The sequence below is a fragment of the Balaenoptera acutorostrata genome, chromosome 2 (assembly GCF_949987535.1).
Source record: "Balaenoptera acutorostrata chromosome 2, mBalAcu1.1, whole genome shotgun sequence".
NCBI classification, from domain to species: Eukaryota; Metazoa; Chordata; class Mammalia; order Artiodactyla; family Balaenopteridae; genus Balaenoptera; species Balaenoptera acutorostrata.
Window position 1 is genome coordinate 181,058,387 of NC_080065.1, and position 18,631 is coordinate 181,077,017.

At 49.8% G+C, this 18,631-nt stretch overlaps 1 protein-coding gene across 3 annotated transcripts in view; it reads right to left on the bottom strand.

The window, feature by feature from the left end:
• Nucleotides 1-16,126, bottom strand: part of VAV1 (vav guanine nucleotide exchange factor 1) — a 55,221-nt gene extending 39,095 nt beyond the window's left edge. For all 3 annotated transcript variants that reach the window (XM_057540787.1, XM_057540786.1, XM_057540788.1), the window contains exon 1: nt 15,878-16,126. In XM_057540787.1, coding sequence (XP_057396770.1) covers nt 15,878-16,081 — 204 coding nt within the window. In that variant the 5' untranslated portion in view covers nt 16,082-16,126. The remainder of the gene's footprint in view (nt 1-15,877) is intronic.
• Between the last annotated feature and the right edge of the window lie 2,505 nt (nt 16,127-18,631).

An 18,631-nucleotide genomic window follows, 5' to 3' on the forward strand; every position in this document is an offset into this window, starting at 1 on the left:
ATGCAGCAGGAGAGGGAACCCAGAGCTGAGCCCACGAGTGCAGAAGCCAGCTTCCCCACACCCACCCCAGCCCCAGGGAGCCTACCGGAAACAGGAAATGCCTGTTACCAAGGTTTGCTCGGGGGAGTCGAGAAAGGGGGGCCCTCTTTGTTCAGCCCTTGCAGCCCCTTAATCTCGAGGTTGCAAGACTTCATTCTGCAGACCAGAGAGGGTGGGTGTGCTGTGCACCCTTTTCGAAGCCTGCAAGCAGAGGTGCAGAGTATAAATGCCTCTTCCTGGCCTTCAAGACCCACCCTGCTCCCTCCGTCTCTCTCCTCTCCCCTCCCCTCCCACCCCAGCACACACTCAACATCTCACTGCCACTACAGGGGGTCACACGGGCAGAGTTTGACTCCGAGCCCAGCCACTGCAAGCTGAGGGACCTTGGATGGGTCACTGTACCTCCTGGCGCCTCTGTTTCCTCATCATCGCCATGGGAATAAAAATACTCACTGAATCTCCACTCTAGCCCCCGGCCCACCAGTCAGGGTCATACATTCATTCAGCAAGCATGAATCGAGTGCCTACTGAATACCAAGCCCTGGGACCTGGCGGCAGCCAGAAAGAACCCTGTCCCCACAGAGCTTACAGTCTAGTGGCAAGGCAGACGCCGAGCAGAGGGGCACATGAATCACTGGTTGATCACCACTGTGGTAAGCACGCATGTGAAAAAGCACAGAGCCCTGTGGGATCTGGTTAAGGGGGAGATGAGTCTGGTAAAGCCAAAACTCAGAGACGAAGCAAAGAGAAGAAGCAGTCCAGGAAAGCCTTGCGCACAGCCAGTGGGGAAATGTCAAATGGTGTGACCACTTTGTAAAAGTGGTTTGGCAGTTTCTTAACAAGCTAGGCGTGCACCTCCTATATGACCTATTCCATTCCCAGGCGTTTACCCGAGAGAAATGAAAGCAAGTGTTTATACAAATGTTCAGAGAAGTTTTATTTGCCAAAAAGTGGAGGCAACCCAAACGCCTATGGATGGGAGAACAGATAAGCAAACTTAGTTAAGTCCATGCAATGGAATACTACTCAGCCATAATGAGGAATAAAGAACTAAGACACCCAACAGTTCAGTGAATTGCAGAAGAATTATGCTGAGTGAAAGAATCAGCCTCAAAGAGTACATATCGTATGCTCCCCTTTATATAAATCTCTAGAAGATGTGTAATAGGGAAGAACAAAGCTGACTTCATATTAGATCTGTTTCTTTTACTCTAGCCCTTGTATAATTGCCTTTGCTACAAGTTAAGAATGTAGTCTGTAGCCTGAAATATACAAGATAGCCCATTCTCAAGGCTCTGACCTTTAAAGGTATTACACTTTTCCATTCATATGGAGATAAAAGTTGTTCAGAGAATAATGTTAATCTTGTTGGAGGTTTATAGGAACATTGTGACCCAACCTACATGGACAGCTGCAAAAACAAAGGATTCTGGCACCAAGATGTTTGCAGCAACCAACCACACCCCCTCCCCTTTTAGTATAAAAGAAGCCTAAATTCTAGCTCAGTGAAGATGGTTCTTTGGGACACAAGTCCATCTTCTCAGTCTGCTGGCTTTCCAAATAAAGCCGCTATTCCTTGCCCCAACAACCCATCTCTTGATTTATTGGCCTGTCATGTGGCAATCGAGTTTGGACTCGGTAACAGATACAAACTAATCTATAGTGACCAAAAGCAGATCTGGGATTGCTTAGGAATGGCAGGTGGGGGTTAGGTAGGAGAGATTACAAAAGGGCAGGAGGAAACTTTTGAGGTGACAGATATGTTCACTCTCTTGATTGTGGGGCTGGTTTCACAGGTCCAGTATGTCAACACTTATCAACCTGTGTATTTTAAATATGTCACTGATTGTATGTTAATATGGCTGTTTTTAAAAAGCCAGCAGGAGACCAGATTCCTGCTGTGTGTTTCCCTGAAACTAGGAGCTTTAGAGGAGCTTTACAGGGATGAGAGGGTGGGAAGAAGGAATACTGTAAGCCACCATTGGTCAATAACGCAAAACACACACCCCTGTCCCATTTTTTGTCCCTACCCTTGATAAAACAAAATAAGTGAGACACAAATATATGCTTTTTCTGTCCAAATAAATCTTATTTAAAGTGTGAGGTGGGGAAAAAGTGTTCCAGGCGAAGAGAACAGCATGCAAGGGGTATCTGTTCATTTAGCCACCCCTTCATTGATTTTGCAAATATTTATTGAGCATCTATTATACTCCAGGTGCTGGTTTAAGTGCTGGGAATACAGCTGTGAACAAAAGAGATTCACATCCCTGCCCGTGTGAGGCTGACATTCTGGCAGGAGACAAACAACAAGTGTGTTACACGAATATATATATATATATAGCTTGTTAGAAGGTGGTAAATATTAAGCGAGAAAAAAAAGATAAGGGGATGGGGCGTGCCAGGAAGGGGTGCGATTCTAAATGAGGGGGCCAGGGAAGGCTCATGGAGAGAGTGACATTTGAGTAAAGACTTGAAGGAGGGAATGATCTGGGTAGGTGTCTGGAGGAAAAGCATTCCAGACAGAGGGAACAGCCAATGCAAAGGCCCTGAGACTGGACCCTGCCTGGTGCTTTGGAGGAAGAGGTTAGAGACCAGTGTGGCTGGAGCAGAGTGAGAAAGGGGGAGTGGGAGGGAGTGAACCAAAAGTGGTATCAGATGCTGACTTACCAAAACCAGGGCCATGTGATCAAAATGGGGCAAGGGTTGTCATGGAAGCATCCCACCATCCTGCCATATCTCCCGGAGTCCCAGAGAGGGAAGCACAAATGATTGATGTCTTTTGAAGCTTTTTCTTCAACTCCCCCACTCAGTCACAGATCAGACTGAAGGCAACAGCCCCACATTTCTTGGGGTGCTCAGATGCTGCACCCATCTTGGGGTCATTCTGGGTCCCCCAGGCAAACAAGCACAAGACAGACACCACAAGGTGAAGTTCTGGAAACCCTGTCCTTTGAGGAGTCATGAAGTCACTGTGGTGTTCTTCCTGGACCAGAGGGAACTTGGGGGAAGCTGAGGATGGACTCATGGGAGGCAGCTCTCTGATGGGCTGTCCAGAGGAAAGGCAATTAGCTGTGTGCTTGGGGCCTGTGACAGGAGAGTCCTAAGAAAGGAGATCTGGGTTTGATCTAAGAGTGAGCTAAACTCCAGAACAAGCAGAGCCATTAAAGCTTAGGAGGACTCTGCCACAGGAAATAAAACCATTGCTTATCATTGATTCTCAGGCAAATAGTAGGAACAGCAGCTTTCTTTAACTGAGATAATACACCGAGCTCAAAGAGGCAGTCGCTTGCTCAAGGCCTGCTTGCTCTCAGATCCTACCTGCCCTTCCTTTGCTTTGCTCTGTATCAAAGGGAACTACATTTCCCAGGTTCCTTTGCACCCTGGCTTCCAGGCAGTTTCAGCCAATGGGAGACCCAGGTAGGAGGCCACAAGGTGGGACGAAGAGAGAAGCCAGGGTATCTCTCCCTCTCTTATTCTGCCTCTCCAGCAGCAAATACACAGCTCCATGGTCTCAGCTCCCTGAAGACAGCTCTTGCCCAAAGTTCTAGCTCTTGTTAAATGGTTCTGGCCCCTGACCCCTGGCCCCTGGTCACACTACCTCCTTCTATTTTTTCTCCAGCCTAGTGGCTATTCTCTGGGTTACCTTAGTATCACCCATCTCTTCTCAGCAACCCCATCACCCATTAGCCAATTCCCTGAATTAAATTCTCTCTGTTTGAAAGACCTGAGATGATTTCTGCTTTCCTGGCTGAATCCTGACCAGCAGAATCAGAAATCTGAATCTAAGACTATCTCCGTAACCACTTGAAAGGCTCATATGCTCCCCCCAAAAGAGGCAATATTCTTACAGTGCTTGTGGTCACAGGTTTGGGGGCCTGGCCACTTGCATTCAAATCCAAGCATAACTACTTATTCACCTGAGCAACTTACTTAAACTTTCCATGTTTCTGTTTCCTCATCTGTGAAATTATGATAATAACAAATATCATAATTATGATAAATTATGATAATTGTGCTTTCCAAAGATGGCCACAAAAATATCACCCATCCAGTGTGCTCTTCTGTAGTGTGACTTGTCACACCCCCCTCAAGAGGTGGCGTTTGATTCACCTCCCGTTGAATCTAGGCTGGTCTTAGCGACTTGCTTGTCACTGAGAATGCAGCCAAGTGCACAGTATGATTCCTAAGTAGGTTAGAAGAAACCCTCCAGCTTCCACCTTGGTTCCTTGAGAAACACTTGCTCTCTCTCCACGCTCCTTCTCAAAACCCCAATCACCACGTTGTGAGGAAGCCCAAGCCACATGGAGAGACCAGGTTTCCAGGCAACAGCCCCAGCTGAGCAGAGCTTCAAGTCATCCCAGCCCAGGCACTCAACAGGGGAGTGAAGAATTCTCCAGATGATTCCAGCCCCCAGACATTCAAGGTTTCTCATCACAGAGCTGACAAACCATCATCACCATGCCCCATCTGAATTCCGGACTCACTGAATCTGTGAGAAGGATAACATAGTTATTGACATACATCACTTAGTTTGGGTTGGTTTGTTTCACAGTAACAGATAACTGAAACACAGAGGTACCTTCTCCATGAGTTTGCTGTGAAAATCAAATGAGTGCATAAGTTGTAAGTACGTAGAACAACACTTGCACATAGTAAGTGCTCAGTAAATGGGAACTGTTTCTGTTGTTATTCATTATACTTTCTGAACCTATTCCCATCCACTTCATTAAAACTCTTCTTTTCATCTTAAAAAAAAGAGTGGATATATGTATATGTATAACAGATTCACTTTGCTGTACACCCGAAACTAACAGAACATTGTAAATCAACTATACCCCAATAAAAATTTAAATAAATAAATAAATAAATATTTTAAAAACTATTCAAAGTACCAAGACCTGGATGTGGATACGCTTTGCTCTTTGGGTCCCTTGACACTATGCCGTTCTGGCCACTTGACACTACAGCCCTATAAAGTAGGGACTATCCTTACCCCCTTTTCAAAGAGGGGGAAACCAAGTCACGGAGAGGTTCAGCAACTCACCCAAGATCCCAAAGTCAGGATCGGCACCCGGAGCCCCGGGCAACCGGAGTCCACGGCCCTCAAACAGGGTTTCTCAGTCTCAGCACCACTGATAATTGGGCGGCTGTCCTGGGCATAAGAGGGCATGAGGCATCATCCCTGGTCTCTACCCACTCGATGCCAGGACCACACCACTCCATCCAGTAGTGACAACCAAAACCATCTCCAGGTACTACCAAATGTCCCCTTGGAGGACAGAGCCGCTTGCCCCACCCCCAGTTAAGAACCATTGTGCTGTGGCCCGGGTTCAATCCCTGGTCGGGGAACTGAGTTCCCACAAGCCGTGCCACACGTTCAGGAAAAAAAAAAAAAAGAGCCACTGCAGTAACCACCACGCTGGGCTGCTTTCTATCTCCAGGGTCACATGGCCCAATCAGAACTCCCCGAAACCTGTTCCTCCCGCAGGCTTCCCATCTCAGCAAATGATACCCCCACTCGGGCGGGTCCCTAAGCTACAAACTTCAACATCTTCTGACCTCCTTTCATTCACTCCCAGCCCCTCTCCATCCAATCTGTTAGCAAGTCTGATCAGCTCAACCCCCAAAATGGGAGCCAGATCCATTGTCCCCAGCTCCTCGTCCAAGCCCCCATCACTTTTCCCTGGGACACCTTCATCAACCTCCTCCTCCCAGGTCCCCTTACTGTCACCTCTACTGCCCTTAGAGTCCAGTCCCCATGGAGCAGCTTAAAACACTCCAAGACTTCCCGTCATATTTAAATTCCACACACATCCCCACAGCCACCTCCATTGAACTGCCTTCCTCCCAAACATCACTTCCCTCTGCTCTCCCTTCTCTTGCTCACCTTCCGCCAGCAGATCCTTCATTCTCATCCTCCTGCCACAGGGCCTTTGCACAGCCTTTGCCCTCCCTGCCCCCATGCTTCCCAGAGCTGCCTCCTCATCCTTCAGCTCTCAGCTTTCCTTGACCATCCTCCAGAAGCCTGCCCCCTTTGTTTTTCTCCATCCTGACCCCTGGATTATTCTGTCTGCAGCATTTACTACCATGTTTTATTGATTTGCCTGTTTACTGTCTGTAGCGGGTTAAATGGCAGCCCCCAAATAGATACATCTACATCTGATCCCTGGCACCTTGGTGAGTGTGACGTTATTTGAAGAAAAAAAAAAGGACTTTGCAAGACATCATTAAGGACGTCAAGGTGTGGAGATCTTTCTGGATTATGAGACACACAGACGGACAGACACAGAGGAAACAGCCACGTGAAGATGGAGGCAGAAGCTGGAATAACGCAGCCACAAGCCAAGGAACGCCTGGAGCCAGCAGAAGCTGGAAGAGGCAAAGATCGGATTCTCTTCTATAGCCTGGAGATGGAGCAAGATGCTGCCGACACCTTGTTTTCAAACCTCTGCCCTCCAGAACAGTGAGACAATATAGCTGTTGTTTCAAGCCACCCAGTTTTTGAGACTGTGTTACAGCGGCCACAGGAAACAGAACACAGGCAGCCTTCTCTCCCACAAGGCCATGAACTCAGGAGAGCAAAGAGGAAATCTGTGGTGTTCTTTCCCATCACCCCAGCCATCTGCACAGCGCCTGTTGCCGATGATAAAATAAATGAATGTCTAACTTGAAGAAGCTCTCAGTCTCACCTTCACCCCAGCCAGTAATTGTTCACTTCTCTTTGGATTCCGCCCCATCCCCCCAGCCCCACCCACCCACCTCCCCACCCCCCCTACCCATCCCCCACCTCCCCGGACACAGGAAACTCACTCCCTCCAAAACAGTGGTTCTCTCGGGGGCAATTCTGCCCCCCAGGGGACATTAGGCAATGCCTGGGGACATTTTGTGGTCACTACTGGGGTGGGGGGAGAGTGGGTGAAGGTCAGGGATGCTTCCCAACTTCCTACAATGCACAGGGCAGCCCCCAAGACAGAGGATGAAGCCCCAATTTCAGCACTGCTGATGCAGAGAAACTCTGGACTCAGTTTATTGGTAGTACTTGATGCCAATATAAACATCGATTGATCAGTTGCCTCCTGACATCTCTTCCCCGCTCTTCTGGTAACAGCCCCTCAGTTTCCCAGGTGAAACAGCTCCTCCCCGAGCCTAGCTCCTTTGGGTAGAGTCGACCCCGCCCCCAACTCCAGAAATGGGCACGTGACCTGGCCTGACCAATCAGACCATACATTCTCCCAGGCACAGCAATTGGTTCAGAATTGGACATGTTACCCACCCCCAAACATTCATGTCCAATGAAAGAGAGATCTGGGGTTTAGAGGCCATTAAATCGACCCTCCCATTTTCCATTGGACACAGAATTGTGGGAATAAAAATTTGGTATATCTGGGCACTCTTGTTTGCCTCCATGAGGGGAAAGGATGACTGAAAATGGAGGAATACACCCCAAAGAAAGCAGAGTTAAGAGATGGAGTGCAAAGGGGAGAGAGGAGAGGGTTTCTGAGATATCTCCTGAGCCCCTGGATCCAGCCGGACCTGAAGGCATTTCCTCCCAAGCTTTTCAGTTATATGAGGTAATAAATATTATTTTTGACTAAGCCAGTTTTGGTTGGGTTTTCTGTCACAAGATCTAAGACTCTTGCTTGAAACTTCTGCAGACTAAGTTCAGAATTTCCTCAAACCTTAAACTTCTCCAACTGAACATCCCTTATTTCTTCCACTATTCCCCAAGGGACCTGACTCTCATGTTCCTCTTAAAGCCCAGGTCTCAGAACACCATCCCTGAGATCAAAGGGGACAGTCCATCTCTACAATGTACTGAGATCTTTAGATGCCCAGCTATGCCCATCCAACACACCCTCTGGTCCTGCCCACTTCCTGGCACCATTAATGTTAGCAAGGGAGACAAACAGAACTTTGTCTTTTGGTCCCTCAAATATTCCCCAACCTCCCACACGCACATTGGCATGTCACCTCCTCCAGGAAGCCTACCCTGATTGTTTCTGGGGGTTCTCTTCTCTCTGCTCTCACAATACCCTGGGCTTCACTCACCCATCACTGAGTGTGTTAATCTGTGTTGTAACTGCCTATTTCCTTGTCTGTTTCCATGAGTTTCATGATGGTCTGCGTCTCATTCATTGTGGGATTCTCCATCAGAATGTCTCAGAAATGTCTCTGAGGTGGGTGGTAGTATCATCATTACTATTGTTGTTATTATTGCTGTTACCACCGTCTTCATTTGCCTCATTTTACAGATAAGAAAACAAAAGGTGAGAAGCCACATAACTCGGAACTAGTAAAGGCAGGATAATCTCAGGCAATCCATCCTCAATCATCACTAACCAACTACCACTACCCAGTAGTAAGTAAGCACTCAACAAATACCTCCTAAATCAGGGAGGAATCAGCAAACTCTGTAAAGAGGCAGACAGTAATTTTTTTATTTTTTTGGCTTTGCAGAGAGAAAGCAGCCACAAACAATGTGTCAACAAGTAGGCAAGACCTTGTATCAGTTAAACTTTGTTTACAAAAAGAGGCAGCCAGCCCATGGGTTATAGTGTGCTGACCCCTGTATTAAATGACTGAAAAAATGAAGTGAATATTTGATCAACATTTATTGAGCACCTACTATATGCCAAGTGCTGTTCTAGGAACTGGGGACACAGTTGTGAACCAAACAGACAAAAAGCTTTGCCCTGACACTCCAGTGGGGGAAGCAGATAATAAGCAAATAAGTTTAAAACTATGGTAAGTCAGAGAGGGCTAAGTACTGTGGAGGAGGGCTTCCCTCGTGGCACAGTGGTTAAGAATCTGCCTGCTGATGCAGGGGACACGGGTTCGAGCCCTGGTCCGGGAAGATCCCACATGCCGCATAGCAACTAAGCCCGTGCTCCACAACTACTGAGCCTGCACCCTAGAGCCTTCGAGCCACAACTACTGAAGCCCACGCGCCTAGAGTCCATGCTCTGCAACAAAAGAAGCCACCGCATCGAGAAGCCCATGCAACCGCAACGAAGAGTAGCTCCCGCTCACCGCAAGTAGAGAAAGCCCACGCACAGCAACGAAGACCCAATGCAGCCAAAAATAAATAAATAAATAAATAAATAAATAAATACATACATACATACATACTGTGGAGGAAAATAAAAGAAGGAAGAGAATTGGGGAGGGGGTGGTAGGCAGGGGCAGGGGGTGTGATTTTTACATGTGGAAACCAGGGGAAATCTCTCTGATAAGAAACATTCAGGAGATAAGAGAACAACCAGAGTGTATAGCTGGGGGAAGAGGGATTTGTAGAGAAAGAACAGCACGTGCAAAGGCCCTGGAGCTGAATTGCACCTGGTGGGCTCTAGGAACAGTGAGGGCGGGCCCACATGGCTGGAGTCGAGTGAGGGAGGGGGAGAGAGGGAGGAGATGAGGGCTGAGAGGTGGGCAGAGGCCAAATGCATAGGTTCTTCTGGGTCATGATGAGGACTTTCACTTTTACTCCAAGGGGAGCCATGCGTGGGAGGGCTGGGAGCAAGGGGAGGGACAGGGGTTTCCAGCATGCGCTGTGAGAGTCCTGAAGGGTGACATTTCCCAGTATTGGGCCCAGAGAGGAAGTCAGTGAACAGAACAGAATGGAATGGGAAAGAAGGCACAGCGCAAATGTTGACACACACCCCCGCCAGGCTTCTGTCCCGGTCAGTCCTAGTGGACATGTTTAGATGCGATCTTCCACCCAACCCAACCCAACCCACTTGGCTGAGATTTGCTTGCACCAAGCCCCACCCCAAGTCCCCAGCTGCATCCTTCCCCCATGGCTCTGGTCCAGGTCCTCCTCATTCCTCATCCCTCCAGATGAAACAGAGGTTTCCTCTAAGCTAGCCCCCTCCAGACCTGCAACTCTGAAACCAGCTAGGCATCACCCTGAGGTCCTCTGGCACTGCCTTCTCTATATCCACCCAACCCATTTCCTTGCCCTCCCTGGCACCCAGCTAAGCTACATTCCCTTTCCTGTCTTGCAGTTGGATGGGACCATGTGACCAAATTATGGCCAGTGGAACAAGAACGGAGGTGATGGTGCTACTTCTGGGCCTGTCCCCATGAAAACCTCTCAGGGTTTCCCTCCTCATAACTCCCTCCTTGTCCTCTGGCTGAATAGAGAACTCCAAGGGCTTCAGGGAGGATGGGGCCATGAGATGGAAAGAGCCCAAGTCCTATAGGGACTTTGAAAGGGCTATCCTCTTAATCCCCCAGTTGACCCAAACTGGATTGTGATATAAGCTAGAAGTAAACTCTTTAAATTCACTGAAGCAATGCAGTTCATTACAGCAACTAACATTTTGCACCCGGACCTATACCACATCCTACAGGCAAGCTCAGACCCACTGAAATCAAATTAGCAAAAAAGAATGACTCCCATTAATTTAGCACTTGCTATACATTAATCATATGTCAATCACCATGATAGGAATTTAACTTACCTTATCATGTTGAACCCTCACATAACCCTGAGGTAAAGGTGCTGTCCACACCCCCAGTCTGTAGATAAGACAACCTGGGCAGAAATAGGTTAAGTAATTTTTTTTCTCCAAGATCACAAGGCTAGTAAGTACCTGACTTGAAATTCAAAGCAGCCCAATATATAAAGAGTTCCTAAAAATCAATAAGAAAAAAATTCCAGCAGTCCTAGAAGGAAAAAAATAATGGGCAAATGATATGAACAAATATTATTTTGCAGAGAGAAAATATAAATAGTTCTTAAACATAAGAAAAGAGGCTCTATCTCACTCAGAATAAGAGAAATGTACATTGAGTCATAATGAGCTTCATTTATCACCCAAGTTGGCAAAACTCCAAAAGCTTAACAACTGTTGGCAAGGCAGTGGAGAAACCAGCATTCTCATTGCTAGAGGTAATGTAATTGGAACAATGCATATGGGAACAACCCCATACAGAGAACAATTTGGCAGGATCTACTGAAAACACAGACTCACCCGCTTTGAGCCAGAAAACCCTTCTGAGAATTTATCCCATGGATATACTTGCTCATGTATCTGGCTGCAATAATAACATTTATATGTAGCTAGATACTTTTCTAGGTTCCTGATAGTAACTCATTTATCCTTCAGAGCAATGCTTTCAGATGGGGATTTATTATCTCCATTTTACAGATGAGGAAACGGAAGCACAGAGAGGTTAAGTAATATGCCCAAGGTCACACAGTAGAAGAGCCAAAAAACAGTTCATGGACAAGGTTATTGATCACAGTTAGTTTGTCAGAACAAAAGCCTGGTGCAATCCAAGTGCCCATCAATAGGGGTGATGGTAAATTAAGTGATCTCCCAGCCGTGCAATGGAATAAAGTTTAGAGAAACTGTCCCTGGCCACATGCCTGAGGGGTGGCAAAAAAAAAAAAAAAAAAAAAACAGGGTAGGGATCCTGGTACCAGGCTGCCTGGGTTTGAATTTCTGACTGTCACTTTCAAGCTGGGTGCCCTGAGGCAAGTGACTTAACTTCTCTGTTCCTCAGTTTTCCCATACGCAATATGAGGATAATGATAATATCTACCTCATAAATTGTTATGGAGATTAAACAAGTCAGTGTATAGAAAGTGTTTCGACCACGGATCAGCAAACTTTTTCTACAAACGTCTGGATAGTAAATATCTTCACCTCAACAGGCCAGGCACTCTCTTCGTCAGTTACTCAACTGTAGAGTTGTAACTGGAAATCAGCCATAGATAATACATAAACAAATGGACGTGGCTGTATGCCAATAAAACTTTATTTATAAAACATGCTTGTGGTCCAGATTCGGCCCTCCCATTGTAGTTTGCCAGCTCCCAGTTTAGATGAATGCCTGGCACACAGTTCGCCCAATATAAGTGGTTTGTTAAGTGAATGGACAATCTAGAATATCGTGCAGTCATTTTTTAAGAAGAATGAGAACAATCTCTATGTATTGATTTGGAAAGATTCCCAAGACAATGATTAAAGTGAGAAAAGCAGGGTATAAAGCAGTGGGTGGTATGTGCCGTCTTTTGTAGTAAGAGAGGAGGGTAGTTAATAAAAACCTGCATTCCTATTTGCATAAGGAAATTCTGGAAGGCTATATAGTCAACTTAAAGAAAAAAGGAGTCACTTATGGAGGAAGGTAGCACCTGGGTATCTGAAGAAGATGGCTAGAGGTTACATTTTTTCCCTGTGCACCTTTTTATGTGTTTTGATCTTTGAATGATACACATGTATTATTTAACCAAAGAGTCAAATATTTTAAAGATTCTACCAGGCTGTCTGTCCCCCAGCACAGGGTTTCGCAACCTCAGCACCGTTGACATTGGGGCCGGATAATTCTCTGTCGTGTGTGACATTGTCAGACGTTGAGCAGAATCCCCGGGCTCTATCCACTAGATGCCAGTATCAGCTCCCAGACGTGACAACCCCAACTGTCCCAGGACATAGCCAAGGATCCCCTGGGGGCGAAACCACCCCAGTTGAGAACCACTGCCCTAACCCAAACTCCTCCAGGCTGTGCTATGCTGCCAACCTTCCCTATATCCCTCATTTTCCCTAAAAAGACTTTTTATAGAGGGTTTATCAGGTGTCAACACAGTGCTGAGCAGTATTGAAATACTACAACAGTCTTCCCCCAAAAGGTGCCCGTTTTTAGCCACAGTTCACAGATGGGGAAACTGAGGCTCAGGGAGGCGAAGCCAGCCAGTGATGCTGCCAGGATTGGCTCCCAGGTCTGGCTCCTCCAAGCCACCACCATCAACCCCCACCCCAGCCCACCCCTCCTATTCTAACTCTCCTACCCTCTCCCTTCCCTGCCTCTGCCAACGGCACCAGCATTTACAGGCTGGGGACCGAAGCACAGAGAGGTTAAGTAACATGCCCAAGGTCACACAGTGGAGGAACTGAAAAAAGATTCATCATCCTGGCTCCAGTGACCGCCCCCATCCTGAGTCTAATCAGCTCCCCCGTCCTGGTGGATCTTTCCCACAATGACTGTCACATTTGTCTCTTCCTCTCCACTTCCTCAGCTTTAAAGTTTCATCCCTGCCACCCGGAATTTGGGCTCCCAGAGAGAGTAAGAGTGTCTGGTCATCACTGTGGCCGCCTATGATGGTGTCATCGTCTTTCTGGGTCTCAGATCTCAGCTTGGAGACTCACTTCAATCTGACCTCACCCATGAATCATGCCCACCAGCCAGCCCACTCACTGCCCTGCAGCACAACTACGTGGGAACCGCCCTGCTCCCACCTAAGAGCCTTTGCACTGGCAGTGCCTCCTGCGCCAGGAGTGCTGTTTCCTCAGACTCACATGACTCGTTCCCTCACTTTGCCCAGGTCTCTGCTCAGATGTTGCCTCCTCAGTGAGGCCTCCCAGACCTCCTACGCAAAAGTGCAACTCCACATTCCCAAGCCCCCTTCTGCAGGCCATGTACCACCTCTGACAATGTATATGTTTCCTTATTTGCCCACTGTCAGTGCCTCCCACTAGAATGTGGGCTCTTCGACAACAGGGGTTTGTGTGTGTCTTTTTCCCACTGTCTCAGCACCAAGAAGAGGCCCAGCGTACATCATAATTGTTGATGAATGAACGAATGAATAAATGAATGAATGAATATGCTCTTCCCACCCTCTACCCAGGGAGCAGTGGAGCAAAAGCCGAGGAACTCTGAGGAAGAAATGAGAGAAACTAGGAAGCATCCTAATTCCAGGCTCCACACCTTTATGCCATTGTGTATCCCCCACCCCATCCCACCCCCATCAGGAGCCCTCCCTTTTCTCTCTCTGCCCTTCCATATCCCACTGGCAGTTCATGGCCCGGGCTTAAATCTGTTGATGGACAGGGACTTGAAAACTTAGACAGGCTGTTCTTGTGATACCTCCCTCTGACTTAATGTGACCACCTTTTAGCTTTCTGCTCATGGCCCCACTGTGAACGGGGCACAGGGCTGAGCATTAAAGGGAGACAAAATGCACAGGGCAGGATGGCACAGAGCTCCCAGATGGGGAGGATCAAGGAACACCCCTGCCCAGTGCAGGGCCTGACACAGCTAGGCACCGGAACCCTGAGCAATTAGAAAACTCCTACTCACCCTTCAAAACCCAGCACAAATGTCACCTCTTGCATAAAGTCCAACTCTCCCAGGCAACGTCTTGCCTTTGCTCCAGGGCCCCCAGCCCAGAGGTTTCTTCCTCTGCCCTGGTCCTGACAACACAGGGCTGGGGGATGTCTGTCTCCCGCAGTCTGGGAGCACCTTGAGGGCCAGACCCAGGCCTGGGTCCTTGGTGCTGCCCAGCACAGAAAATCAGGACACATTAGTCCCTGCAGCTGCCCTCCTAGAGAATAATGCCACAACCCCTTGCCTTTTATCAGGAAACCAGCTGTAGGGAAGATGCAGGGAAGGATAGAAGTTCATCCTTAAGTCTAACCACTTTCCCATTAGCTGCTGTTGAAGCCTCACTGGATCTCGACTGCTCGCTGGATCTCGACTGCTCGCAAGTCTGGGGCCTGACTGTCCGACGGCTACTTTCTTCTGTGTGGAAGCCAGGAGGCAAGCAAATGGAGGAAAATTTGGGATGGCCTGTGGCCAGAGCAGCTGGTGGCTGGGGGTGGCAGGGGAATCTCTGGGGTTCCCCCACCACCATTCTTTCAGGAGGCCTGCCTGGGCTAGGGGAGGGTGGGCCTCTTCCACGTGCGGCCCAATCCCCAGGAAACACCCCCAGGGACCCCCATAGGCCCACTCCCTGATCACTGACTGCCCCTCCCCCCATCCGCACATGGCATCTCAGGCCAGAGAGGAGGCAATGCCCCAGCCTGCCCACCATCCGTCCCCAGAGAGGTCCTCCACTAGCCCACAGCGTGTCCAGACGAGCCTTTCCTCCCAGGGTAGGGCCTGAGGGCTGGATGGCAAGTGTCAGACCCGCAGGGCAGGCAGGGCACCCCCAACCGCCAGGCATCAGCAGACATCACTTTCCACCCAGAACTCAGGAGGGAGTTCTGAGAGGGAACCAGAGAAGGTACGACAGAAGGAGAATCCAGTCCAGTTACCTCCCCCACCCCACCACATTCAAATGGGGATTTGAATAGATTTCCTGAGCTGGGGGCGGTCACAGTCAAATCCTCCTCCCCCTGGACCCGGGGCCCTTGCAGAAATCCCTACAGAGAAAAAGCAGCTATTTCTAGGTTCCCAAAACCCCAGGACCCACTCTCGGGGTTCTGGACCAGGTCTTGCCTCAACGTGCCCCCTGGGATGGATGGAGTTAGGAAGACCAGAGCCCCAGGCCTATAGCACCCCACCCGCCCCATGCTGCCCCAGGCCCAGGCAGGAAGCCAAGGGGAAGATGTGAGGGGAAGGAAGGGGCCCAGGGCCTGGGAGGAGGAGACACATGTTGGGGAAGGAATCGGAGGAGGCCCCTCCCCCATAGCTAGAATCTTGGAGGGTGGGGGGGTCAAAGGAGTTGAAAACCTCAGGCACCCTATTGGCCACCCAGGGGGCTCCCAGCCCCCCTCAAGACCCCCACACAGTCCCTTTTTGGGGCTTGATCCCCACTGGAGCCAGCCTGGGGCTTTGGGAGCTTTAACCCCAAGTTTGCCAGTTCTCAGCCTAGATGTGGGTTAACTGCGAGCCTATGAACCCATTCCCGTTAACCTTGGGTGGGCCACCCCTGTATCCCTGAGTGTTACAACCCCCATATCCCCCGTACCCTGTGCCAGACCCCGGGGCGGGGGGCCATCCTCCCCTCTACACGGCTGGCCCAGAGGTGCAGAGCATCAGCCCCCTGGGTACCAGCCTGGGATGCCTCCCGCCACCCACCCTGGGGCAGGCCCGTCAGTGGCCGTCTCACCTGGGACATCTGGGGACGCAGGTTGACCTCTCGCAGGTTGATGGCGTGGGGCAGCAGGTTGTTGAGCAACTGGCACAGGAGGACGCCATCCCGGAGGGCCTGCGCCAGCTCGCACACCTGGGCCCCATCCCAGGTCACGCGGTGGCTGGGCGGCAGCACCCGGCACTGGATCAGCCAGTGGGTGCACTGGCGCCACAACTCCATGGCTGCTGGCTTCCCGGGCCGGCCCGTGCACCCTCGCGGCCTCCTTTGCCGCCCGCCCGCTTGCCTCCGCTAGCTAGCTACCACTTCCTCTTCTTTGCCTGTAACTGTCGCCCTGAGAGGGGGTGGAGGAGGAGGAGCCATGGTGGGGGGGGGAGCACCTGCAGCCCAGCCCCAGCCCAGCCCCTTTCAAGCAGGACCTGGCCTCTCTTTCCCCCACCAACTAGCACTGGGGCATCTGGGAGTGGGTTCAGGGTAACAAGGCGGAGGCCTGCTGCCTTCCTCTGTATCCAACCCAAGAGCGGTACCATCTCGGAAACATACTCAAAATCCGCCCTTTTCTCACCCCTCCTTCCTCCGCCTCCACCCTCATCCAGCCCCCAACCTTGGCAGCCTGGACCAGCGCAGTCTCCTCTGCCCCATGGCCGGGCTCCTGTCCTCAGTCCCCCCACAATCTGTACTCCCCACATCGGAGGGCACCTATGAACACCTAAGTCAAGTCGGGATGTCCCACAGCCCCGCCTCATCTGGGATAAAAGTCATCCCTGAAGCCCACAAGGGCCTGCACAACCACTCATCACCTCCCTGCCCTACTTCTCCCACTCTCCCCCACTTTGCGCTGTTCCAGCCAAACGGGCCTCCTCAGTGTTCTTCCAACACACCAGGTAGCCCCAGAAGCTTGCCCTAGAATCCGGCCACAAGGCCTTTGCACATGCTAGTGGTCTGCCTCTCAGGCAATTTCACGGCCAGCTCCCTCACGTCCTGCAAATCTTAGCTCTAGATCATCTTCTCATGAAGTTTTCCCAAACCTCTCCATTTCAGATCACAGCCTTTTTTCCCACCCCATCACACCCTATCCCACTTCCCCACCTGTTATTTTATTATACTTATTTCTTTTTTTTTTTATAAATTTATTTATTTGTTTTTAATTTATTTTTGGCTGAGTTGGGTCTTCGTTGCTGCGCGCGGCCTTTCTCTAGTTGCGGCAAGCGGGGGCTACTCTTTGTTGCATTGCCCGGGCTTCTCATCGCGGTGGCTTCTCTTGTTACGTAGCACGGGCTCTAGGTGCGCAGGCCTCAGTAGTTGTGGCACGCGGGCTCAGTAGTTGTGGCTCACGGGCTCTAGAGCGCAGGCTCAGTAGTTGTGGCACACGGGCTTACTTGCTCTGCGGCATGTGGGATCTTCCCAGACCAGGGCTCGAACCCGTGTCCCCTGCATTGGCAGGCGGATTCTCAACCACTGCGCCACCAGGGAAGTCCCTATACTTATTTCTTTATTGTGTACTGAGAAATTTGTGTCTCGTGTTGGAACCACTCCCCCCAGCACCTGGCACATACACATGCTCCATAAATAGTTGTTGAATGAATGAATGAATGAATGAATAATTGAAAGCTCTATAGCTCTACCTCTGACATTTATCCCAAATCCGTTCATTTATTCCCGTGGCCCTGGCCACCATCATCTCTTTTTTTGGACTTCGATAGTGTCGTTCATTGGTTTAGCAAATATTTACTGTCTTTGTAGCCCTTATCGTTACCTGAAATCATGTGCTCTACGAGGTCTCTCTACCCACCTCCACCCCACTAGATTGTGAGTAGTCTCCCCCCTCCGTCTCACAAGCACCCACCCACCCCACCCGCCACCCGAGCCACTCCCCGGATTTTCTTTTTTAATTATTGTAACCACTAAGGGGCACTAGACTCCTTTCACTGGACATACCCCCTACCCTCTGACTGTATCAAAACCAGACGGGGAGTGGGTCAAGGAGGGGATACCCCTCAGCCTGTCCTGAGACTGGAGTCTCTTCCACATTGGCAGATGGGGAAGCCCAGCCTGGAAATTCCCAGATTTACGATCCTACAGGCACCAAAACTTTCTTCCCCAACCATCCGTGGCTCTCTATGCGTCAATTTCCTCATCTGTAAACTGAGTGACAGTAACCTTCACCGTTTAGAATTACGGTAGGGGTCAGAGATGGTGGGGCTGCAAGGATCAGAGGAAGACAGGATAGCGCTCCAGGGCTCCGGGCTTGAATCCCACCTTGACCAATCACAAGCCGTGTCAAACTTGGGCAAACTTGGGCTGAGCTGCCCCATGCCTCAGTTTCTGCATCTAGAAAATGGGGTGATGAAAACAGTACCCATCTCATTGAGAGGTCTACGTAAAAATGCAATATGTTGAAGCAGGGCAAGCAAACAGAACAGTCCTGGCATACAGTAAGCGCTTAATGAATGTTAGCTGCAGCTACTGCTTTCAATTCTGTTGTTATTATTATGCGCCCTCCATAAACTTGGCCAGAGCGTCCTCTTTCTGGTTCCAGATCCCTCCCTCCCCCACCTTTCTCACGCTTGTCTCCGGGCGACAGGATGGAAGCCCCCTCCCCTCCTTCCCTCCACGTAGGAAACCACCTGAAAGTTTACCCCCCAGTCCTGCCAGAGTCTAGATCAGCTCCAACGTTCTGTTACTGGGAGAGGCTGTCGTGTTTTCCCGCATCTCTCTCCACAAAACCCGACACCCAATGGGGTTCCTTCCCGGAAACCCAGGGGGGTGGTC